At 45.3% G+C, this 26,131-nt stretch overlaps 1 protein-coding gene across 1 annotated transcript; it reads right to left on the minus strand.

Annotated features, from left to right (window-relative positions):
• Positions 1-942: 942 nt before the first annotated feature.
• Positions 943-25,760, minus strand: SERPINB5 (serpin family B member 5). Its single transcript, XM_040478623.1, has 7 exons — positions 25,623-25,760; positions 17,899-18,073; positions 13,895-14,032; positions 11,125-11,242; positions 8,416-8,558; positions 5,608-5,775; positions 943-2,735 (listed from the first exon to the last, which is right to left on the minus strand). Exons 2-7 carry the CDS (start codon positions 18,064-18,066, stop codon positions 2,343-2,345), a joined length of 1,128 nt encoding a protein of 375 aa, XP_040334557.1. The 5' UTR covers positions 18,067-18,073; positions 25,623-25,760; the 3' UTR covers positions 943-2,342.
• Between the last annotated feature and the right edge of the window lie 371 nt (positions 25,761-26,131).

Consider the following 26,131-nt stretch of genomic DNA (forward strand, 5'->3'; position numbering starts at 1 on the left):
AAACCTGGTTTGGACCCCCCCCCCCGCCCCCCCACCCCCCGCCCCAGCAAGCCTGCACAAATGGCTCTTTCTTTTGGAGGGAATGGGGAGCATTTTCCACTTTTTGTGCTCAACCATTCCTGCAGGAGAGGACACATTCTATGTGGGCACAGCACAAGGACAGGAAAAGGACTATGTTGGATGTTAGGTTCAGGGATACTGTAACTGATTGAAAACAAATGTACCTTGAGAAACATGTACTTAATAGCAAATATTTTGAGTATATACACCTTACTTAATAAAACTAGATTTTGAGCGGGCACCTGGGTGGCTCAGTCAGTAAAGCGTCCAACTCTTGATTTTGGCTCAGGTCATGATCTCACGGTTTGTGGGATTGAGCCCCGTGTCGGGCTCTGCACTGAGTGTGGGTTCCACTTGGGACCCTCTCTCTCTCTGCCCCTTCCCCATGCACGTGAGTGCTCTCAGATCTCTCTCTCTATCTCTCTCTCTCTCTCTCTCTCTCTCTCTCTTTCTCTCAAAATAAATAAATAGACATTTAAAAAAGAGAAAAAAAATAAAATTGGATTTTGGGGCTGGGCCTTCAGTACAAACTGCAGGAGAAAAGCTCTGTGTCCTGTTCCTGTCCTGTGCCTCTCATGTCATTGCACACTTTCATGCCGCGGAAATGCATCCCAGATCTCCCCTGGCTGAAGAGGGAGTTACCCCTAACCCTAACCCCACACCCCGCCCACCCCCCCACGATGAAAGGGAATGGGGGGAGGAAGCAAGCTTGGTGGGCAGGAAGAAAGGAAGACAAGGAATAAGGACAGTAATTATTCTTATTCCTTTTTATTCTACATCGGCCCCCTCAAAAAGCACTCACATACAGGAATGCTTTCGTAAACGCTGGCTTAGGTCTATTTCAAAATAGGAAACTTGATGTCATGGAAGAAACAAGACACGCAGTTCCATAATATTTTATTGTCCATAGCATCCAAGAAATTCAATATTGAACCTTCGGAGCAAGAAGAAAGTTGAACATATTTACAACGAATGCCAGAGAAGAGATGAGCAAAGGAGTATCATGAAACCTTCAGTAAATGCGCTCTCCTTGCCAGTGAATTAATCCGTGTATTTGCAGCATAGATTACTGGACAGGCCACCTTCCCAAATTACGTTCATGGAAGTTACTGACTAGCCATCCACAGTAACTAAAGCCACAGTCTGGAAACGTGCATGTCACGGCAGTGAGACACTGGGTTGCTTTAGTTCTGTTTCCCAAAGGTTTCCCAAAGGCATTAACTCCTTTCCCCTTCCCACTATCACATGGGACAAACGGAAAAGTTCCTTACTCTCTCATTGGCTCCTTTAAAAGTCCCCTCGGGTTTGAGGTCCCCGGTTGTCAGACACCCAAGACCTTGCCGACTCAGCGTTCACTGCCAGTCACTGGTCTAACCACCAACCAAGTGACTGGGTGGGTGTCCTGCTTAAAGTGAAAGTGGGCTTTTAGTAAAATCCTGCCTCCCCCACCGAGGTGCTGCACTTCAGCTGCTATAGGTCTGCAGTCCCTTCTCCAACACTCCAAAGTTTCCAAAAGTTCTGAAAACACAGTCTGTTCATAAGCTGCTGGCACACTCATTTGGTGGCAAAACCTGGTACTTACGGGCTGCTCAGAGTCCGTCTATCCAGCTTGTGTGAATATGTATGGGTTGTGGCAGAAATATTAAGGTGTTGATTTATAGGGTGCTGTCCCAGACTCTATCAGTGGCGTTCCGAAACACATAGTATGTGCAACAGGTTAGCTTTCTAAAATCCCAAAAAGTCAGAGTTTGAGGAAAACACCGGTACCACCGTTTAGCATAAGGAGCCGTGGACCGACAGTAGCCTGAACGTGTGCCCAAGTTCCAGCGGGGCTAGGAAAGTTTTGTGGATCCCGTGTACCAGTTTCTTTAGTCTTTCGGGGAAGTAAGAATGTCTGGAACATTCTGGTGTTCCCAGAATTCTGATCCCAGTGAAGGAAGGTAAAGCTCTAAAATCCTCCAGATCCCCCTTCCGGGGATTTTCTTTGTGAAAGACTGTATTCCTGCCAACAACCTGAGATAAGCTGACACATAATGAATACATAGATTTCCTCCAGAGTAATTCCTTTTCATTAAAAGCATTGTGTCTTATGGGGAGGAGGTGAAGGGAGAACAAAACAAAGAATTGGAAAAGAAGGGTCTATTGGTATGAGGGCTACACAGGTCAAGTACCAGCAGCTTCCAGATCCAGCAATATTAACAATTTATTGTATTTAGAAAGTGTTTCTTTGGATGCAGAGTTTACAGAAAAGTCAGGTGAGACTTAACCTGGGCTTTTGCCACTTAAGGGGAACAGAACTTGCCAAAGAAAATGATGTTTCGCGTTTTGTTGTGCCTGACGATGTAAATAAATGGGTGGTCGGCATTGAATTCATCCTTGTGTTGCAGGATTCGTGACCCTGGCACCTCCATGGAATCCCCACCATCTTCAGTTATTTCTAAGCACACTCTGTGAACAACATTGGAGAGGGCCACTCCCTTGGTCTCTGACATTCCAGAGAAATCGGATGTATTCTCATTAAAGATATTTTTCAGCCCTAGATTTTCCAGACTAGCTTTGGGATCAACAATCTTTTCCACCTTAAATTTTGGAATGGAGAGTTTGACTTTGGCATTGGCCATGGTGCTGGGATTAGTCCACTGCAAGAGCGTCTCTGAGTTGAGTTGTTGTTCAACCTGAAGGACCAAAAGGAAAGGAAATTATTTTTTTATTCCCAGATGTGAAAGATCCTGCTTGATTGGCAACAGAAAGTGCCATCGTGAGTCCAGTGCTGAAGCAGTACCCTCGGACCACCGAAAATGGAATCAACCCTGCGGTCTGGGTGTGGGACTGGTTTCCCGTATCAAAGATGCACCCAGCCAGCCAGCACTGCGCTCCTCCCCGCCATGCTCCGACCACAGTCCCCTTGCCCCGAAATGTCTCAGGCTATTTCTTTCAAGTTATAGAGTAGAAATGGATGTGTGGCCGATGATGTTGCATAAATAAGAGTAAAATAAACATAAAACTAGGAGGGCTTTTATCCATACTATTGCTTGAATGCTGGTTTTAATTTCTCCTCTAGGAAATCCAGAATATTCGGGTACTTGGCCTGGCATCAAAAGTAACTCAAATCAAATCTAAAGTTACTCTTTGTAAAATGAGTTACTCTTTGTTAAGCTGTCTATGGTCATTCTCAAAGACCGGGGGTGATGAATGCATCCATTTCAGTTGGTTATTTTAAAAATGAGAGCTATGCCATGACACATGGAATGGTTGAGTCACAAAATTCTTCACTGAGCAAATCTGAAATTGCTCCTTGCCCTCCCAACCCCTCACTGGCTGGAGAAGAAACAAGAATACAACTGAGAATGATAGTACCTTGACCGTATTATCATGGGACAATCTTGCACTGAAGTTATTCACATGAAACTCATAAAAATCAGTAACATGGCAAGGTCACAGACTGGTCACAAGTCTGTTTGTTTTGTGCTTAGTGGGGGAAGGTACCGTTGGATTCTCTTGTTCATCTATGATAATCTGGTTTTCAATGACTACTGTTTTTATTTATGGCACATTATTAGAACCAAAAGATTGCCATAAGTAACTAGAATTTTTCAGCCAAAAGGTATATTCTCTTGCCCATTTATTATCTGAGAATGAAGAGAGGGAAGAATATTCATTCATAATTCAAAAAGACTAGTCAGAAGGGGGAAAAAAAAAGTTTTTTCCCCTCCTCCATTATATATGTGTTATGGGTCAAATTGTGCCCCCTCCCCGCAAAAAACTAAATTTTTATATTGAAGTCTTAACCCACGGTGCCTTAGAAGGTGGCCTTATGGGGAAACAGAATGCTTGTAGGTGTCATTACTTAAGATGAAGTCATTAGGATGGGCCCTAACTTAATATGACCAGTGTCCTTATAAAAAGGAAAATTTTGGACACAGATACACACGCATACAGGGGGGAAGCCACGTGAAGACAGAGGCAGAGATTGAAGTGACACATGTATAAGCCAAGGAACACCAAAGATTGGCGGCCAATCTCCAGAAGCTAAGGGGGGAGGCATAGAACAGAGTCTCCTTCACAACCCTCAGCAGGAACCAACACCTGAGCTCAGATTTCTAGCCTCTGGAACTTTGAGAGAATAAATTCTTGTTTAAGCTACTCAGTTTGTGGTACTTATTATGGTGGCCCCTGGAGAAGAACACAAAGCGTGTTCTGGAATTTCTCTGAGACTCAAAAGTTTGGTTTCTCCCATTCTGTACTTTAATCAGAAAAAAAAAAAAATGGTATGAGGGTCTTTCACGTAAGTGGCAAAGTGCAAAACAGCTGAATAACAACAGCGAGAGAAGAGGAGATAGGGCATGGAGTGGAGTGAAAAAGAAAAAGTGCAGTGAATGTGAATAAAAGAATAATGAAGGCCAGGGAGGCCTGGGTGGCTCAGTCCATTAAGCGTCCGACTCTTGGTTTTGGCTCAGGTCACGATCTCACGGTTTGATCATGGGTTTCAGCCCCACATCAGGGCTTGGGATTCTCTGTCTCCCTCTCTCTCTGCCCCTCCCCTGCTCGAGCTCTAGATAAATAAATAAATAAATAAATAAATAAACAAACATTAACGAAAAAGAGTAACGAAGGCCAGTGTTGGATAAAGCGTAATGACCATTAAAGCAGCAGGTAGGACGGACATGGACTGAGACCACTCCCTGGAAAGCCAGGGCGTAACCGAGGCATGACTGGAAATGAAGCAGGTGACCTCTGGGGTCCTCAACGAGCCTGTCCTTCTCCCTGGCCAAGGGCCGAGGCCCCGGTGGAGGGGAGCTAGGGAGCTGGGAACACGGGGCCGAGGGGGGAACAGGTGGCCCTGGGTGGCTGGATGGGGCTGCCAGAGCAGAGGGGGAGCAAAAGCATCCTTCACAAGGAGATGAACCTCTACTGTTATCTACACCTCGTGCCTCTAATAACCTCCATAAAGGATGAAGCATAATAAAATCTCCTCTGTGTGTACGCATTAAAAGAGCTTTTCCAGACCCATAGAAGGTACAACACAAAGTGAACCCTAAAGCAGGCTGCAGACTTTATGAATAATGTGTGGACAACTGGTTCATCGGTTGTAACAGATGTACCACACTAACGCAAGATGCTAATAATAGGCACTCGGGGCTAGATCAAGAACACAGATTCCAACTTTCCGGGCTCCAATTCTGATTCTACGTGCCACCGATGAGTTAGGTGACCACAGACTTGTCACCTCCCCTGCTGTGCCTCAGGTCCCTCAGTCAACAAGAGCACCGTGACAGCTTCTAATAAATAGATAGGCCAGTCCCAAGAAGTTGAGGAGAAGGCGTACATGGGGACCTCACAGCTCCTGGCTGGTCACAAGTGCCAAATACATGCTGGCCGTTTTCATGTTAAAGACAAAGGCCCAGAAAGGACCACGAAACCCTTGGAGACGACTGAGCAAGTGATGTGTAAGGCAGGGCAGCGTCACAGCCACGCACAGTGCCCTCCACACGGCTCCTTGTCACAGCAGGTGGCACCTTTGTGTTGAACACCCCTCTCCCTCCTCACCTTCTCCAGGCCCGTGGACTCATCCTCCACATCCTTGGGGAGCAGAATAAGCAAGCTGAGGTGTTTGTTTTGAAAGGGAAGCTCTATGATCTTACAATTAATACCATCAATGTTGCCCATACAGAACGTGGCGTCCATATTCATCATCTGCACTGGTTTGGTGTCTGTCTGTAAGAGGAGAAGAAATTCGGATCACTTGCTTTTCAGTTCACACAAGCATAAATACACACACCCGCACGCACACGCACACACGCACGTTTGTTCTTGTTATAGTTTCAGACCATTGTGGTGTAATCATCCCTCCGCTGGGACCCCAACTGTACTGGACCCAGACCATCACCGACTGTCCCCGGACGAGCGATGACTTCCTTTGAAAAGCCATTCACATGCCTTATCATTCCAATATATTTCGGGAACTATACGTAATACGGCACTTGCTTATACAAAACATCGAAAATAAGAGAGTAAGACTGAAAACAGAGGCAGACTTTGACTTAGTCTTTATAGATGCTCATAATTGCCAGCTCTTTATTCCTGGTGGAGTGGAAATAAATTTGAGGGCAAACCACATAGCTACTTAGGCAGCGTTTGCTGATCGAATACGTATGAGGGAACACTCAGCACACAGCAAGACACAAATCACATTTGTTTGGTCCTCTGTTCTCCTTTGTTTTTAATCCCCCTCTCCCTGTACGGCCGCCTACTCTGATCTGAGCTGTGAAGAAGTCTGAATTTGAGATAAGAACCTGGGGTTTCAGTCTCAAGTGTGACATAAACAGATGGTGTGATCTTAAGGGAATCACTTCACTTCTTGGACCTCAGTTTCCTTGTCAGTAGCAGGAGGGAATTGGACATTTCAGAAGGGTCGTTACCTCTGGGGAGGAACCTTGAGACAGGGAAGGAGGGGCTACCCAGGGGAAGTGCTATTGTTGCTGTATTTTTTTTTTCTTTAAAAGATCTGAAATAGAGGCGCCTGGGTGGCTCAGTCGGTTAAGCGTCCGACTTCGACTTTGGCTCAGGTCACGATCTCGAGGTTTGTGAGTTCGAGCCCCGCATGGGGCTCTGTGCTGACAGCTGGGAGCCTGGAGCCTGCTTTGGATTCTGTGCCTCCCTCTTTCTCTGTCCCACCCCTGCTCATGCTCTGGGTCTCCGTGTCTCTCAATAATAAATAAACGTTAAAAAAATTTTTAAAGATCTAAAATAAATACAGCAAAATATAAAGATTGACAAAGCTGACTGTTGAGTACATTGGAATTTGTTTTATTATTATTTTCTAGAATACTCTACATGTTTAAAATATTTCATAATTTCTTAAATGAGAATATTAAGTAACCAGATTATCTCTTAAGTCGCTTCTAGTTCCAATGCATTCCACACTCCTCCAAAAGGGTCTTCGTGCCCAGGCTTTTCTCTCTGGGCAGCATCCCAGGCCCTTGCTTCTCTCTGTCCCCATTGATATCTGACTGTGCCTCTGCTACTGACATGACTGATTTTCTGAAGGAAAATTAGTTCATACTAAAGAGTAAGAGACTGACAGTAAATTACTGTAGCTTATTATTTCGATCTCTACCTCCCTCAGGATATTTGCCTGTTAACTGGATCTCTTTTAGGGGAGATTTTAAGCTTCATATCAGGCCTGGGAGAGAATATTTCAGTAAAACTTATATCTGGGATCTTCAAACAGTAAACTGAATTTCCCCCAACACCGCTCAGCAGAGCTAGACTGTACTAATTTTACTTTTTGTAATACCTCCATTTCAATACTTGTCACAAGGTTAGAAATGTTTGTTTATGTGACTGTTTCCCACACACACACACCCCTCACCCTAACTAGACTACAGTCAAAGCAGAAACCATGTCTTATGATCTTGATATATCCCATCACGTAGTAGTTGCTCACTAAATATTTGGTCAATAAATAATTAAAGACTTCCATTCTAGGTACAACCGGAAATAGAATTAGGATAGAAAAGCACACTACTTTTGAAATTTACTGCTAATGCTTCCATTTATTTCTCTCAAAGACGCTCTAGATTTGTCTAAAACTCTCCATCACGTTAGACGGCTAGTCATCTGAATTTGCCTACAGTTGTGGCCACCAAATACAGTCGTCTATTGCATTTATCAGCACCGAAGATGGATACAATAATTCCATTTTCTAGAATATAAATCGAGAGACATATCTTCTGAACACAGGACTAAATACAGACTCTTCCAAAACACGTGTGTGTGTTCACCTTGTCCGAACAGGCACTATTTACACCTTTCATAATATAACTTCCTCAATTTAGTCTACCCTTAAAGAAGACACCATGGGACAGGAGAAAAGGTTTATTTAGTAAGACCTGTGAAAAAGTTCAGAGGCTGACAAAAGTAATGCAACGGAAACAAAGGAAAAGTCGCATTCAAAAGGAGGGCGTGTCCCCACGCAGCCTGGAGCAGTGTTTTCCTGCTTGGTTAGAGGCCACGCTGACAAATCAGTGACATTTCAAATCTTGAGTGACTCTCTTCTAGAGTCTGAGTCTCCAGGATCTGACACCTCCCAGCTTTATGATTTAATGACAGTAAAGGAGTCCCCCGCACTCCCCCTCCCCTCCGCCCATGAACACTTTCTTAAATATAAAAACTACACCTCTGGGTGCAGTGGGGGCGTGCTCACTGACTATGACAAGAGGGGATTATGGTTCTTTGCCCACCCCTCCCCTCCCAACCATTGGTCTCAGGAAAGGCACACTACCTCCTGTGCCTCAATTTTCCATAATTTTTCAGATCTGTACTTGGGAGCCTTTGACACGCGGCCTTACGTACCTTGTTGATTCTGAAAGGGCATTCTCTGGTTTCGGATTCAGGAAATTTCTTCATCCACTTTCCAACGAAGTAGGCAGCATTAACCACAAGGATTTGGGTCTGGTCACTGACACTGCTGTCAGACAAAATGTTCTCAAAGCGGCCTGCAAACAATTGTAGGAAACCACAGATTGCACAGGGTTATTCTTCAACACCACATCTGGGATCCACACCACATCTGCTCCCTGGGTATTTGTCACGGCTGGAGCCACCTACGCGAGGTTCGATCGATGGCCTGGAATGCCTCACAAGGGTTCCTTTCTCTCCTTTGACCCTGTGGCGAGAAGACTTACCGAAGAGATCTGGCGGCAGGGGTGGGGCGGGCAGAAAGCAGAGGGGAAGGGAGGGAAGGGAGGGGAAGGACAGGAAGAGGAAAAACACGAGCTACCCCTTTTGAATGCCTTGTGTGGGGCAGTGTGCTAGAGATTTCCTATGCACGAGATCGTGTATTTCTCCCCATTTTACAGATGAGGACGCTGAGACGTGCTGTTAAGTCACTTGCCAAGATGACACACGAGCAAGGAGGAATTCGGGATTCTAATGAGTCTCTTGGACTGCAAAGCCTGTGCTCTGGGATGGAAAGGCACGAGTGTAATTTTAGCCTTTTCATGCGTATTCCCTCACAATGATCCTGTAAGGCCAGGATCGTCCGCCGCATTTTATACTTGAGGAACCTGGGACTCGGAAAGGCCAAGCAGCCTTCCTCGTGCCCGCAGCTGGAAAGCAGATCCGCACAGAACCAAGCTGCGCTCTTGGCCAAACAGCTTGCCACCCTCCCCTCCCCCCCCCCAAAGATTACATTGCTGCAGACACCTGTTTGTGTCAAGGTCGGCACTGTAATTACCGCAGAGATCAAGCTCCCAACAGCCACAACAGTTCAGTGGTGATAATGCCTTGATAGAGCAAAGTCCTCACATTTGAATAGTACTGACGTGTTTAGCAAGGGGTTCTCACTGACCTAATCCCTCGGATTGCCACGTCTCCGCTCAGGACCCGCTTCGTGGACCTGTGGCGGTGTGTGTGCAGGGCCTCGTACTGGCTTCGTGCTCCCCTGTCACCACCTTAAAATGCGTGATACCTTTTTTAATAAGGAGCCCCGCATTTTCAGTCCCGCCAACATCACACGATGTGCTGAATCCGTAATCATGTCAAAGAAGGAACTTAAGGACCGGAGAAGAAGGGGAAACAGCAGGTGGTCATTTCAACTGAAACCTCGAATTTCTGATTCCAAACTCAGAGGACTTTTCACTAAGCTACCTTCTCCCATAAAAACCTTAAATTTGTGAAGGTCTTTTAAAGGCCCTTGGAGAGCAAAATACGATTGTATGGCAATTCTAGAAGCAAAACAATTACACAGCGATTTAAACGGAGCTGCTTTTGCTTATAAATTTTTAAATTGTGCGCAGCCTGGTGTTACTTATACCTGTTTTTTCTTTACACATGAAGGCAATGAAAAGGTCATTTCAAGGACATATATACGTATGAATATGCGCGTGTGTCCACACATAGCTATGGCTACCATATATTACCTTCGCTATCTTATATTATTCTTTAACCTATATTGTCTAACCTGATTCTCACAACAACCGTGTAAAAATTAACCAAGTAACATATGCCCCATTTTACAGTTCAGTAAACTGAGGTTCTCTATCCAAGTAACTCAGTGCAAAGTGGCAGTGTCTGGATTTGAACCTGGGTCTTCCATGACTCTGAGACCACGTTCTCTCCATGGCCTCACTCTGCAGTTACAGCGTGGAACCTGTCATTCCTGAGTCGGCGGCACGACAGGACCCCTCTGGCCATTCCTACAGGGCGACAGGACCCCTCTGGCCATTCCTACAGGAAGCGTGTCTCCCTTGCCGAGAAGCGTGACCTTCCCGGGACTGCAGGTGGGACCTGAAAGGTTCATCTGCACAGTCAGTCCTTCACATTTAAGTGCTGTGTCCCAACAAGTCCACTCTGTACAACACAAACATGTCCCCGGGAAGGTACACATGGACACTGACCGGCACTCAGACTCATCCCAGCTCCAATTCCTATCTGGGGAGGACGACTCACCATGGAGGTGGGGTGGGGCAGGGAGGGTCGGTGCAGGAGGAGAGCACTGAGCCAGGGGCAGGACCAGGCAGATACTGCGGAAGAGACCCTGAGGCTAGCAGAGGGCAGACCAGCACTGGGAGTGGTGGGTCTGAGGACAAGTTTCCTCCTCAGTTCGCTTTGTTTTGTTTTTTCTGGACGTGTGTTTGATTGCCTAGGAGCTTTTGTCCTTTTTTCCTTCAAAAAATTTGCAGAATTTTTGAGCCGAAGGTGGCCGCAGGGATTAAGTTAAAGCCCAAGCCCTTCTTCTCCGCATCGAGAAACTGGCCAGTGAGTGGCCCAAAGCCACCCTCTGTCGGAGGCAGGGCTGGGGCTCCAGGAGGACCAGCCAGCAGCTCCTTGGGGAGCACAGCAAAGTGGACTGGAACTGAAGAACCAGGAATTCCTGCCAAGCCTTAGGTGACGAGGGTGTCGACACCCGCAGGAGTCACGTGGTTGACATGTCTGGCATTTCAAGGGCAAGAATTTAGCCTGTCTACTGAAAGCATCCAAGGAAGCCTCCAGATGTTCAGTCCTCTGCTTAGCAGAAAGAGTCAAGAGAAGGTGGTGTCCAAGTAAGTAAAAGATACTTGCCGTCGGTGAGGTCCTTGATGGACTGGTTGATCTGACTTTTCGTCTCTTCCAATTTATCTTTGAAGTCAACAGTTTCCATTTCCTTCGCGTAGGGTCTCTTTGTAGAGCTGATGAACTCCTGAAAAACGTCCAGCTCATAAAATCACAAAATACCTGAACTCTGCAGTCAAACCACCGTGCCCTTCCACGATTCCAACTAAATTGGGGTTTGTAAAATGTCCAGGTGGGCGAATACCCTTTCAGCATCTGTAAATACTATAAATGGAGGCTTCGTGTGGAAATCAATGAAATGCCCTTCATATAAAGTGTTTCATTTCTTCAATTCTAAGACAATAGCTATTATTAAATGCCTCTCTCAGTGTAGTAGCAGCTTTGGAGGAAAGAAAGAAACATTACGCTACACAAGAGTTATAATATGAATTCCAACTTAGAAACATTAAAGGGTATATTATATAGATATAGATATAGATATAGATATAGATATAGATATAGATAGATATCTTACAACAGAAGAAATGTACAGAAAAGAGAACTCTGTGAGCAGAAAACTCTTACTCACTGAAATTCATACCAACTCTAGAGATTTCTTGCTACTAAAAGTGGAGCTCAAGCACCAAGAGCCACAGCATCACCTGGGATCTTAATAGAAATGCAAAATCTTGGGGCACCTGGGTAGCTCAGTTGATTAAACATCTGACTTTGGTTCAGGTCATGATCTCAAGGTTCCAGGGTTTGAACCCCGCATGGGACTCTGTGCTGACAGATCAGAGCCTGGAGGCTGCTTCAGATTCTGTGTCTCCCTCTCTCTCTCTGCCCCTCTCCCCCGCTCTGTCTCTCTCTCAAAAATAAATAAACGGTAAAAAAAATTAAAAAAAAAAAAAAAAGAAATGCAGGCTCTCAGGCCCCACCCCAGACCTACTGAACCAGAATGTGCATTTTAACAAGATTCCCTGGGGACTCTTCTCACATTTAAGTTTGAAACACGGCTCCGCTCCGTAGTGAACGCGGCAGGGGTTCTATTGTTAAAAATGCCAAACCCCAAGACCCATCCCCATTGAGTGATCTGAAGCCAGGAATTAGCACTTTTCACAAACATCCAGGTAGTTCTGAGGCAGGCAGCCCCCCTCAGGCCACGCGCTCCTTTGTTCTATTCTTGGTGCATTTGCAAGTGATGTACAACCAACAGAAGGATGGAAAAATTTTCTTTAAACTTCAAAAATTTCTTTAAACAGGCTTTGAAAAAAATCTCTTTCAACTCCAAACTCAAGTTTGGTTGAAATAATTCAAAATGTTGAACAGAAGTTCCACCAAATGACACATAGCTGATTAAACGTCCTAAGCACAGGGGGCCCCTTGAATTTCTTCAGAGCAGCGACAGCCTCAGCCACTTTGCATCTGTGAACTACAACCCAACCTTGGGACTGCGTGTTGCCCTTGACTGAGAGAACTGGGGCCACCCCAAAACATCAGAGCCTCACCAAGATAAAGACACCTCCACTGTCCTCACTGCTGGCGCAAAATGTATTCAGCATCTTCGTAAGGACCACGTGGGGAGCTTTCAAAAAACTTTCCATGCTCGGACCCCAGCTCACATCTCAGTATTTTTTTTTTTTTTTTAATTCTCTGGGTGATTGTTAGCAGAAAAGAAGGCTGTGTATATATGTCTTCAAGCAATAAGAATAAAGTTACAACATGGGGTGCCTGGGTGGCTCAGTGGGTCAAGCATCGACTTCGGCTCAGCTCGTGATCTCATGGTTCGCGAGTTTGAGCCCCGAGTCAGGCTCTGGGCTGACAGCTCAGCTCAGAGCCTGGAGCCTGCTTCAGATTCTGTGTCTCCCTCTCTCTCTGCCCCTCCCTGACTCGTGCTCTGTCTCTCTCTCTCCCTCTCAAAAAAATGAACAAACATTAAAAAAAATTTTTTTAAGAATAAAGTCACAACAATAATCTAGTGATGGATGTCCTCAAAAGATCTCAACCAGAAAGACAGCTACAGTAGCAGTTAGTAAAACTATGGTAAGCTATTTAACCGACAGTCTACCTTTTAGATTTGGAGAGCTTGCAGTTTTGAACAGGCAACCACAAACTGAATCAATTCTTTATTGTTAAAGTAGAGAAAGAACGTCTATGTGGTAGTCTAGAATGCTGGCTACGTGTTTCAAATACAGACTTGAAAAATATTGTGATATACTCTGGGATCAAATCTAAGGATACTACAGTATACTTTAGATGATTCCTTCAAGAAACAGCTAAAATTAAATACCTAGAGCTACCTTGTACAGATACCCACGTGACCAGCCGAGTAAAGCAAACAAAACCAATTTGTGACGGATGAAAACTATTAATTCATACAGTTGTTATTTTTCTCATTGATTTGGGAAACATCAAGAGAATATTGTATGCAGAAACAGATGAGGCGGAGAACTTTAGAGAACTTTAGAGTTCTCTAGAGATGTATCAATAAACTTCTATCTTCTTTGTTCTGCCTCAGGGCCGTCCCCACCCCACCCCGCCCCCCGGCCCCGGGCGCGCCCCCCCCCCCGCCCCCCTCCTGCCAGCCTCCATCAGATTGGGCCACACCACACTTGGCGCCCCCCATCTGATCAAGAGACCCCACACTCCCCACCAGGACTGATTTATTTTAATAAGCTTCAAATCATAAATGAGCATCTTAGAAGTGGATTTCGCTGAAAACAAAGTGGTGGGTGTAACCGCGTGAAAATGCCACTCCTGGTAAAGAGTCGAAGCCTGCGAATTGCTTTAACCCACTTACTGTAGAAGGATTCAGAGATTTGTCTACGTAGAGTCGTTTGATCAGTTTCAGGGAGTAAAAGGAACTAAGTTTGTTTACATCCGATGTCACTGTTTGAAATCCAAAGGGTACATCTTTGATGTTTCCAAAATGAAGGACCTGTGAAGAGAAAACAATCCATCATCCACCAAGCTTTGTCTCTTCCCACTGCAGTGGATACAAGACCATGGTCAGCCGCCTCTGGGGAGCAGTATCTTCCTGCTCAACTGTCCTCATAAGGCAAGGCTTCTCAACCTGAGTGTCATTGACATCTGGGGCTGGATAATTCTTGGGGGTGTGTGGGGGTGCAGTCCTGGGAACTGTAGGATGCTTAGCAGCAGACTAACGGCCAGTAGCACTCCTTCCTCCATTTGTGACACCAGAAAGGTCTGCAGGCCTTGCCAGATGTCCCTGGGATGAGAGGGAGAGGAACCGTCCCCAGCTGAGAAATACTGCCATAATGATACTCTTCTCTTTACTCAACTATCTGGGGGATTTTGCCCTTTGTTCAAAATGATGCATCTGAGGCTCAGACCAAGGCCTTTCTAAACATGGGAAAGAGTGAAGCTGGGGTATAATTTCTATCCAATTTATTTATTACTTTTTTGATATTTACGTATTTATTTATGTATTTATTTATTTATTTATTTATTTTTGAAAGAGAGAGAGAAAGCGCACGCGCACGCGCATGTGCGCACAAGTTGGGAGGGGCAGAGAGAGAGGGGGAGAGAGGATCCCAAGCAGGGATTCAGCGCTGTCAGTGCAGAGTCCTACATGGGGTTCGAACCCGCAAACGGCAAGATGGTGACCTGAGCCAAAATCAAGAGTCAGACACTCAAGCAACCGAGCCACCCACGCGCCCCCTTCTATCTAGTTTAGACGCAAGCAAAGAGAGATTAACACCAAGAGAGACCATCACTAGGCAGATGTCAGATTCGGGGATAGAAGGTCTCTAGCAAGGTCTATGTGACCCCATCAGTTGCTCCAACAAGTCGCTCTAACCGTGAGCTGCTGCATCACTGGTGGTAGAGTCAGCACAAGTGGTGGCTGCCCTGGGTGGGCTACAGTCAGACACCCTTGCCTTGGAATCCCAGCCTGTACCCACCAGAAACGTAATCTTGCCCAGCCCTTCAGAGCTTCCCTTTCCCCTCTGTAAAATGGACTGAGAATACCTACTTTTTGGTGTTGCTATGATCATTGCAGACATTATATGGAAACCATCTAAAACATCATATCGAAACCTTAATGATGAGGGGCGCCTGGGTGGCTCAGTCGGTTAACCTTCTGACTTCGGCTCAGGTCACGATCCATGGTTCGTGAGTTCGAGGCCCACGTCCGGCTCTGTGGTGACAGTTCAGAACCTGGAGCCTGTTGTGGATTCACTGTCTCCCTGTCTCTCTGTTCCTCCCCGCTTGTACTCTGTCTCTCAAAATAAATAAACATTTAAAAATAATTTAAAAGGGGCGCCCGGGTGGCTCAGTCGGTTGAGCACCCGACTTCGGCTCAGGTCATGATCTCACAGTTCGTGAGTTCGAGCCCCGCGTCGGGCTCTGTGCTGGCAGCTCAGAGCCTGGAGCCTGCTTGGGATTCTGCGTCTCCCTCTCTCTCTGCCCCTTCCCCACTCATGCTCTGTCTCTCTCTGTCTCTCAAAAATGAATAAACATTAAAAAAATTTTTTTTAATAAATAAATAAATAAAAATAATTTTAAAAGAAAAGAAAAGAAACCTTAATGATGAAATTAGGAAGTGGGGTTCATGAGCAAACGGCTAAGAATTCTTGAGACATTTTTGGTGCAAAAAGGTAATTTTAATATAGCACAGGGACAGGACCTGTGGGCAGAAAGAGTTGCACTGGGGTTGTGAAGGACTGATTGTATACTTTTAAGTTTGTGGCAGGAAGGAGAATAGAGATAAAGTAAGTTTCTGAGGATTTTGAAGCTAGGCTTTCAGGACCTTGTGGGGCTTAGGTGCCATTAAGATAAAGTTACTTTTAGTTTTTAATGACATATAAACATTGAGGCAGCCATGAGTCCCTGAGGAAGGTCACACTCTGGAGGTTTCAGGTGTCAGTGGGCTGCAAGCTGTAAGGAAATTTAATTTAAGCTACGTGTCTCTTGCCTTTGTTTCCCTAGTCAGTTAGTAGTTATTCTTACAGTTATATTCTAAGCTACCTAAAACCACGATGCTATCTTCTGGAAGAAGTCCCCTTCTATTTTGTTCCTAACTTTTCTTTCATTCCAACCGATAGCCCAGCAGCTCTTGTGTTTCATGGTGCCCCAAAACGATGTCTGCATAAGGTGATTCTTTCCTGACTCTTAAGTCATAATAACTGCCCTGACACCACACCCTAGGTAATGTCACTAAATGGGCACATTGTGCCTGTGACTCACAAAGCCTCAGTACTGCAGGGTTAGATGTCTGATCCAAGGCAGTACGTAGCTCTCCTGCCTAATGACAGGTAAAAAGACCAAAAAATTAAAGAACCCAGGTCACCATTACTGGGGGAACCATTGTAGGTACTGAAAAGAGCTTTATTATTATTACTGAGAACAGACCCACCACCAGGAAGGTCTCTTTACCATCCCTTCTCTAGTGGGAGACGAGGAAGGTAAAAGGGGGTAGGAATGGAGGGGTGGGGGGTGAGGAACCAAGGACGGAGAAGAGAGAGACAGCTTTTCTCCACAACTGAAGTTTCTTTTCCAAGCCTCACTCAATTTCAAGTGTGAATTGTTCATCCTGACCAAAATAATACTTTGTGGGTCTTACTTTGTAGGGATTTATGGATATAAGAAGAGGTCCCTATTTTTGAAATGCTTGTGAGTTGATGGAAAAGAAGATTCTACTGAACATAAAACCATCAACCTAAGAAGATAACGGAATGGAATTAGGAGCACATCCACCTATGACCCAAAAGGGGACAAAACTTCCAGGCATAAAAGAAATAATTCATTGGAATGTAATGTATAGCATGAGGACTGTAGTTAATAACACTGTATTATATACTTGAAAGTTGCTGAGGGAGTAGATCTCAAAAGTTCTCCTACAAGGAAAAAGAATTTGTAACAATGTAGAGTGAGAGATGTCAACTAGACTTATCGTGGCGATCATTTCCAATATGTGCAGATATCAAATCATTATATGGTACATCTAGAACGAATATGTTGTATGTCAATTATATCACAGTTGAAAAGAATGATAACCTAAAATAAAGGTAAGTGAGCAAATATGAAACGTAGCAAGATAGAGAAGATCACTCCATTTGGAGGTCTAAGAATTTTACAAAGCTAGATGGTCAGCCATAGCCAAAAAGAAACTCAAACAACAACAACAAAAAAGTAAAATACACACACATATACATATAACTATATGCATATGTGGGGGAGGGTCGACATCAGTTCATTGCATTCTTCTTAAATAGGATACTCAAGCCCCAGGGAGTATTCTGGAACGTAAGTAAGCACAACGCATCTGCTTCTTTATCCCTGTTACTTGAAGGCAGAAAAAATTTGAAGTTATTTCTATACCAACATAAGCACAGATCGATTTATCTAATATGGACATATTATAGGGTAGAATATATCACAGAGTAGAATGAAGTTGAGCCTGCATCTTAAAGTAAAGCATGATGCCATAAATAAACACACAATGGACGGGGTATCTGCAGTGGCACATTTAACAAACACCATCTTGATTGATTTTCACAAAGTATCAGATAGACTCCCCAAAGGCTACTCGTTAGTGTAAATATTGTGATTGCCTAGCAAGCAGGTCCCCAGGTTGTCCATCACAACATGCTACTTGTAAATGTGGGTCGCAGGACAGATTAACGACACACTTAAAGATAGATTAAGACGATGCAAGAAATGGCATACTTCTCAATCCTAAGGAATTTTCTCCAAGAGCCCCCATTCATTTTCCCGAGGCACCGCCTCTGTGTTCTGGTAAGTCTGTTCCCACCGAAAGCAGAAACAAGGTATGGAGCTTACCTGTCCAATCTCATTTGCTGTGTCACCTTTGGTGCCTACTTGAGCAAGTGACAGAGAGGTGGAGAGACAGATCGGAGAGAAGAGGACATTGCCCGCTGGCTCCTTTTCACACAGTTGTTTGAACAGGTCAACTGCAAAAGCCGAATTTGCCAGTTGTAGAGCATCCATTGTGGGCCTGCAGCAAAGGACAAGGATGAGGTTATTTCTAAAGCATCTCTGAGGTGTTCTCAACGGCATTCTGCCAATGCAACGGGATTCTATTCAAACAAAGTAACGGTCTTGGGTAGAAGAGAGGAAGGAACTTTCAGTAAATGCAATCTGAAAAGCCAATGGTGAAGAAACTTCTGGCAAAATGTCCTAAGGTCTGAACAGTCCAGCATATGGGATCCTCTGTGTGTCCAGCTCTGCCCAGAATCTCCAGATTCAGGCCTACTCGGCCACAAAGGCCATCCTCAGGAGCCTGCACACCTCTTCCTCAGTAGGTGGACGGAACAGTTGATGGCACTGATCAAAATCAGTCTGTCTTAAGGGCACCCGTGTGGTTCAGTCGGTTGAGCCTCCAACTTTGGCTCAGGTCACGATCTCACAGTTTGTGAGTTCGAGCCCCGCGTTGGGATCTCCGCGGCCAGCACCGAGCCTACTTTAGATCCTCTGTCCCCCTCTCTCTCCTCCCCTCATCCACTGGCTCTCTCTCTCCCCCTCTCTCAAAAATAAATCAAAAAATCAGAGCAGTTTTGTATGGTTCAATTTAATATTTAGTAAGTGTTATGGGTTGAATAGTGTCTCCCTAAAGGATATGTTGAGGTCGTGAGGGTGGCCCTAATCCAATATGACCAAGGTCCTTGTAAAAACAGGAGAAAAGACACTGAGACAGACGTGCACAAAGGGAAGATGGTGTGAATGCACCCATGGGGAAGGCCACATGACAACAGAGGTAGAGAGTGAACTGGCGCTTCTACAAGCCAAGGAACACCAAAGATCACTGGCAACACCAGAGCCTAAGAGAAAAACATGGAACAGACGCTCCCCTACGGCTTGCAGAGAGAGCAGGGCCCTGCAGGTACCTTGATTTCAGGCCCCTCCAGACAGTGGGAGAATAAATTTCTATTGGTTTAAGCCACGCAATTGGTGGTACTTTGTCATAACAACTCAAGGAGACTCATACAGTCAGTCATGCCTTAGTAGGCCACCTAGAACACAGCAATAGTTAATAAATACAGCTGTTAACAGCTGTTGTTAGTACACACCTACAGTGTGGAAGACACTACACAAAGTATTAGAAGGATCAACTGAGTCCCTCCTCTTCTGAGCCTGCCATCTCTGGGGGCAGATACGTAGACAAGTAAGGGGAATGTGCGGCTGCGCGTGCCGTGCGAGCGGTGTGACAAATCATAGAGGAGTTAATGAAAAGAGAAAAAAGGTGGGTTCAGCTAAAAATACGGGGCCCGGGGAATTGGAGACAACAGCAAGCAGGCACCTAGTCCTGTCTGAGGACTCTTATTCTCATGTAGGTTCTCTAAGTCCCTGAGACCCTTTCGGTGGTTCATGAGGTCAAAACCACTTTCAGGGGCACCTGGCTGGCTCCGTCGGTGGGGAATGCAACTCTTGATCTCGGAGTCGAGGTCGAGCCCCTCGAGGGGCACGGAGATTTTTTTAACGTCATAAAAGTTTTTAGACATTGTTTGTCTTTCCATTGTCAATCTGTCACAAATATGCAGCAGAGTTTCCAGAGCCTGCGTGATGTGTCTTCTATTAAACCAAATATTAAAGAGATTCGAGGAAATGAAGAGACAGTGTTACTTTTCTTTCTGCACCTTTTTTCCTTTAGAAAACAGTGGTTTTTCATAGAAATAGGTTATTTGTGTTAATATGTAAGGGTCACGTGATTGGTATCTTCAATAAATGAGTAAATATTTTAAAATTTCTCCAGTTTTAATTTCTGATTTGGTCAATACCAATAGATATAATTGACATCAAAAAAAAAAAAAAAAGAAAGAAAGAAAGGAAAAGAAAAGAAAAACAACTCTTTGGGATCCTTGGTAATTTTTAAGAGTTCAAAGGCATCTTGGAATTGAAAAGTTTGAGAACTGTTATTCTAAGAAAAGGTCGACCTTTCTGTTCAATCCAGTCATTACTGACCAAGCCTGAAGGCACCTAACTGAAGGAGTCAGGGCATAACACTTTCTTGAACAGAACTGGGCTGCATAGACTCTTCAGCCCCTGCCTGAGCCCAGGATAGGAATCCGCCTTTTATGGGACGTGTGGCTTGTGTGCAAGATCGATTCCAGAAGGTTATAATGTATCTCAGAGTCTATAAAAGCAAATCCATTACCAAAAAGAATGTTTTGTTGACCCATTCATGCTCGCTGGTCATCTCCAATGACTTCTTCCTCCTTTGTTTTATGCCCCCAATAAGAACAGCTAAGTGAACTTAGGTCATTGTTCTGAAAACCTACCACAAGGTAACCTTAAATCTTACATTTCTTTGGGGCCCGAGACCTTCTCCTCTCTCTGGGGCGGGATCTGCTCGGGATGACTGTGCACTCCCAGGCAAAGCCGCCCAACATCAAGGGTACGGAAGGCCATGAGACAGAAATGGAAGCACACAGGGTGTTTTGACCAGTACGTCCACCACGAAGAAATTAAAAGAAACTTCACAAAAGGTTTGGGGGATCCCTGTAACAGACTTTCAGGACTTGAAGTCTGGCTTTCTCCAACAGCAAATTTAACACGGATGGGGCTGAGTTCATCAACAACTAAAGTCAACATGAGTCATTTCTCCATCAAATAAAGATGCCTAAATGAGCTATTTCTTCACCAAAGAGAGAGGCCTAAAACCCAAGCCACTGCAAACTTCTCGAAGCTTTTACAACTTGAGGCCTGATCACATCAATAATAAGATGAAAACATACCAACTCTGCTTGAACAAACATCAGTAGTCCTTCCCAGCATGTACTTCCTACCCTTCAAGAAGAGAAATTAGAATAATTTTGCATAATCGATACAAACTTTACTTTTAAAGTTTGATTTCCTCTGTGTATTCAAGGCCTTGGAGTAATCCACTCAGGGAATTTTGACTGCAAACACCTAGAAGCGGATCAAAGGGTGAGGAAATGTTCATTTTACCACATTGTTCAAGCGAAGCACTCTTCATTCATCCTTTAAAGCATCTGAGGGTAAATTTAAGTATAAATGGTTCCATGCGATACAAGATAATGGTGGTTTTTAGGACAGCTGATTACACAATCCAGTTAACGCTGTGTTGCAATTCAAGGCTTGGATTTCCAGTCCCTGATGGAAAATGTAAATCAGTACATGTCTATCAGCTGATGCTTTCCCGACAGGGGCAGACCCTCCCTTTCAAGAGTCTGTTCCTTTGCATGAAAGTCCTCAGTGTAGGCGTCCACACAGGTGTGCCTTCTTATCTGTGTGCTGACTGGCTCCTTTCTCAGAAAATTCTCCCACGAGTCAGGGAAGGTCATACGGCCTTAATATCTGAGGTCCTAGAGATAACAATATTGTTGGATGCCTGACGAAGGAAGCAGAAAATGGGTGCACACGGAAATCTGTGTAGAGGCAAGCAATCACCAACCAAGTAACCCACCAGATATCGCATGGCAGACCTCATCACCTGCTTGGTGATTAATACCAGCAGACCTAAAAACACTTAAAGCCGGTCTGGTCTGAGGTGGTTCCAAGGGATGACTTTGGCCACGGCCCATCGCCACCTCAAGGTGCTGCAAGACAAAGCATGCAAACAAATCCCAGCAACGTAGCAATACAAGCCCAGGAAAATGCATCCGGTCCTACACGGGCCATTTTGTGCAGCTAATGCTATACAAATTATGGGTCCAAGGGTAGAGGTTAGCAAGTCCTCCATCATAATTGTACATGCCTAATGACCTGTGTTCAGGGTGCGAAAAATCACTGCAGTTTTTTTTTTTATTTGTTTTACTTTTCACTTGGTCACAGAGAGAACTTCTGTCCTTTTCATGAAAACCCTCTGACAATTATAACGAAAAGAGAGAATTTCCATTACAGCTCCAACGTAGGAAATGCTACATGTTTTAGTGACTTAAATGTTTCAAAGGCACTTTTATTTTAACCAGAGAAAAGTGAGATGGAAACGTAAGTCACAAGTACAGACGCAACAAACAAAAACTTGTAAGAACGTATTGCAAAGTCGCCTGCTGTTTGCGTTATGTCCTAAAATCATAAACCTTGAAAGTGCAGCCAGATCTTGGAATGGATCTAGTCTGGCTCCTCCTGTTCATGTCCCAGTGAGGAAAGTGAAGTGGGCAGAGATGAAGTGATTGTCCCAGGCCACCCACACAGGGAGGTGAAAGTGGCAAAACCAGACTTTCATTTCCACCAGCTGCCAGCCGGGTACTCTCGACCACACCTCATCATAATCGTGTCTTGGCTGGTATGTGTTCTCTCGCGTGTCTTCGGAGCTCCAAAAATTCTACACATCCTGAATTACCCCTTTAGAGATACCGAGAGACTTTGCGTATTTTTTTAAATCAACACAAAACTTTGTTTCCCATTTTTGAAGAAGTTCTTGTTCTCTCTCTGCTATTTACAGTGCAAGCTATTAATTTGATATTGCTCTCATTTAATAAGTATGGCCTGAGCACCTAATTTGTGTCAGGCACTGAGCTAGACATTAAGGAACCACAGGGGAACACACACTTGGTTCCTGCCTCTGAGGAGCTGTCGTGTGGCCTCACACGTGTGATAGTGCGATTAGTGTTTGGACGGGGGCACAAGTTACTTGTGGGGGGCACAAGTACTTCGGGAGAGGCAGTTCACTCATTGAAAAATCTCAGTGAGGGGCGCCCGGATGGCTCCGTCGGTTAAGCGGCCGACTTTGGCTCAGGTCACGATCTCGCGGTCCACGAGTTCGAGCCCCGCGTTGGGTTCTGTGCTGACAGCTCAGAGCCTGGAGCCTGCTTCAGATTCTGTGTCTCCCTCTCTCTGACCCTCCCTTGTTCATGCTCTGTCTCCCTCTGTCTCAAAAATAAGTAAACGTTAAAAAAAAATTTTTTTTTAAAAAGAAACATCTCAGTGAGGTCTCCTCAGAATCAGTTCCATCCAAGTAAGTCCCACCAAAGACGGGTCCTAAAGGATAAGTAGGAGATAGTCATGCAAAAGTGTGTGCCGGAGAGAACAGACCCAATTCAGAGAGTGCAGGTGACTCCCAAATGAGAGCAGGCACATGTACTAAGATGTAAGCTGGGTCACTGAGCTCAGTTCTCTAGACCTAGAGCTGGTCACTGGCCCCTGCATAAAGATTCCTAACGGTTCTTTTTTTTAATTTTTGTTAATGTTTATTCATTTTGGAGAGAGACAGAGAGACAGAGAGACAGAGCATGAGCGGGGGAGGGGCAAAGACGATGGAGACAGAATCTGAAGCAGGCTCTGGGGATCGGAGCTGTCGGCACAGAGACCAACATGGGGTTTGAACCCACAACCCGTGAGATCACAACCTGAGCCCAAGTCAGACACTTAATAGCCGACTGAGCCACCCAGGCACAAAACTTTAGATTCTTAAAGTTTTTAATGCATCTAAGCCAATGGTCCTCAAACTTTTCATCTGTAGACCATCTGGCTGAGATAAAGACCTTAGGGACAGGTCGACCATATGTCCCGTTTTGCCTGAGACAGTCCTGGTTTATCTGTGTTGTCCTAACATTAGCAAGAGTGCCCCTTTCCCTCTCAAACATGCTGTATTTGAACCAGATAAGTTCACTCTATCAATAGATCCATTCTTCCATGCACAAATGCGTGCACACACACACACACACACACACAGCTATGTACATAAGCTTTTTCATTCCTTACCAACTAACTTTTCACTGTGTCAGGTTATTGTGGAAATCATTTAGCCTAGCCTGCCTCAGTTTACAGATGAAGAAAAATGTGGTGAATAGAAAACCTCTAAGTATTCGGTATAGCCAGTCCCTAGGCAATGTGTCGAGAAACCTTGTCTCTAATAATAGTAACTACAGTGGAGAATGCCTAAAACCCCAGTCTCTGCTGTCTGCACTCCCGAGAAGAAAAAGTCAGAGCCGGATTAAGAAAATAGGAGTTCTTGCAGCTTCTGCAGCGTGAAAGAGTTATCATGAGGATTAAACAAAGTCATGAAATGAGTAGATGCGTGTGAAAAGTGCTTCGTTAGCAGGAAAGGATAACGCAGCTATTAGTAATAAGGCCAATGGCTTGATTGCCGGTGGCAGGGGTGCTGCTGTGCTCAGATACTCTGTTTGGAAGCCTGATCTTGACCCCTGAGCCCTCCCACTGCTGCTTAACACTAGAGTCAGGCTTGCCACACCAGAATGACCAAAATTGCTCTGACTGCATAGTTTCAAAGTCAAGCAGAGGGATCGAAGGGACAGAATTGAAAGCATTAGGAAGCGAAGAAATAAACCGGCTGAGTCATCTGGAGAATGCCTTTCTTCAGGCCGGCTGCCATCTCTCCACCCGTCAAGGAACCCATCCAACTTGCACAGACTGGTGAGGACTGAGATTTGGGACACACCTGATTCTATTCAAAACCTCTTTGGTGACGTTGGGGTGAAAAAGTTAAGGGTACCTGTGGAGTCGTGGAAAAGTCTACAAGCTATGAGTTTGAAGGCCTGCAATCTCCTTCATCTCCCCACTTAGAAGTCGTGTGACTGCGGACAGTGCTTCACCTCTGTGAGCCTCCACTCCTCATCCACAAGCAAAGGGCCGAGCTGTAGTCTGGCTAAACCCCTCAGCTCCGCAAATCCGTGTATAATCTGATTACAAGCCAACTGAACAGCCTGGCTTGTCAAATTGATCTTTAGTATGATACACTTAAATAAACCACAAAAACCATAGTGTCTATCAGGAAGAAACCATGAACCAGCCCATTTGAAAGAACACACACTGAAGGGGCGCCTGGGTGGCTCAGTCAGTGAAACACCCGACTCTTGATTTCGGCTCAGGTCATGATCTCATGGTCGTGGGTTTGAGCCCCGTGTCAGGCTCCATGGAGCCTACTTAGGATTCTCTCTGTCCCTCCCTCTCTCTGCCCCTCCCCTGCTCTCACACGCACATGCTCGCTCTCTCTCTCCCTCTCAAAAATAAAGAAATGTTAAAAAAAAAAAAAGAACATATATTTGAAATATGTAAATTGTTTCAACTGTCCTGAAACCCATAAACAGGGAGGGAGAATGGTCTGCGCCCGGAAGAGTGTGGTTGCTAGTAAAGTGAACAGTGACTGGTTGCTTTAAATTGCCAAAAAGAAGAGTGGTTCCAAAACTGAACTCTCACCCAACCAGGAAGGTGGGCCAGACTCTCAAACGCCTTTGCAGTCTCTCCGGTTTTCAGCACCTGGCCCTTTCTGAAATTAGTGTCACAAAATCCATTCTGAATTCCCAGGCACGGCTGAAGAAGTCCTCAGGAATACTTTCTCCTCCGGGAAACACTGTTGTGCTGCCCGCCCCCCACCACCACCCGAACCCCCTAGCCAGGTTACGTCTTCACAGTTGGATGTGATTTTGCTCCCTACCTGGCATTCCTGGTTCCCAAAGGACCCAGAGCTCAACGTGCCGCCCATGTGGCAACACTACAGCCCACAGCCTATCCTTGACAGTAACCATCATGGCGACCAACTCCACCATCTTGAAACAGCTCAAATAATTATTGTGTTTCAAGAATCTCCCTGAAAAATCGCCCTGCTACCGCGCTTTGCTCACCTGGAGTCACAGTTATCCTGGAAAACGCACAGCAAGGGAAAAGGAACACGAGAGCCTCCCAAGGACCTTGATGTAGGAGCAACCCTCTGTGGGGCAGAGGCAGGGCTGGCTCCCCTGAGCAGGCACCACTCCCTCTGTGACCACTCCCAGCCTGCGCTCCCGGCTCTTACTCATGCCTCTTGGCAGCCGGTCCATGACTGGAAAAAAAAAAAATGATTCGGGTTGAAGTTGCTGTTGTCTGCACAGCCTCCAAAGGCCTCCGACATGCTCGGGCAAGAAGGGCTTCGGTGGATCCTGCCTTGGGCTAAATATGTACATACATTCATCAGGGCAACCCTGATAGGCCACGTGGGACCGGAAGGTGAAATATGATATGAAATAGAAGGAATATGTGACGGTCGTAATGATTCAGACTTCTCAAATAGGGTGGTGCCCGAAAGGCTCCCTAACCCCCACCTTTCCACGTAAACTGGGGCAGCTCTTTCTGCTAGGTGCGAAAGAGGTACTCC

The sequence above is a fragment of the Herpailurus yagouaroundi genome, unplaced genomic scaffold (assembly GCF_014898765.1).
Source record: "Herpailurus yagouaroundi ecotype Mexico unplaced genomic scaffold, PumYag 142, whole genome shotgun sequence".
NCBI lineage: Eukaryota > Metazoa > Chordata > Mammalia > Carnivora > Felidae > Herpailurus > Herpailurus yagouaroundi.

What these genes read in the sequence shown, in the direction of transcription:
- SERPINB5 (XM_040478623.1), bottom strand. Translation starts at nt 18,066, where the DNA reads ATGGATGCTCTACAACTGGCAAATTCGGCTTTTGCAGTTGACCTGTTC. An exon ending in CAGCAAATGAGATTGGACAG is followed by an intron (nt 14,033 to 17,898) that starts GTAAGCTCCATA and finishes TTCTCTTCACAG; the next exon opens with GTCCTTCATTTTGGAAACAT. An exon ending in GCCCTTTCAGAATCAACAAG is followed by an intron (nt 5,776 to 8,415) that starts GTACGTAAGGCC and finishes CTCCTCTTACAG; the next exon opens with ACAGACACCAAACCAGTGCA.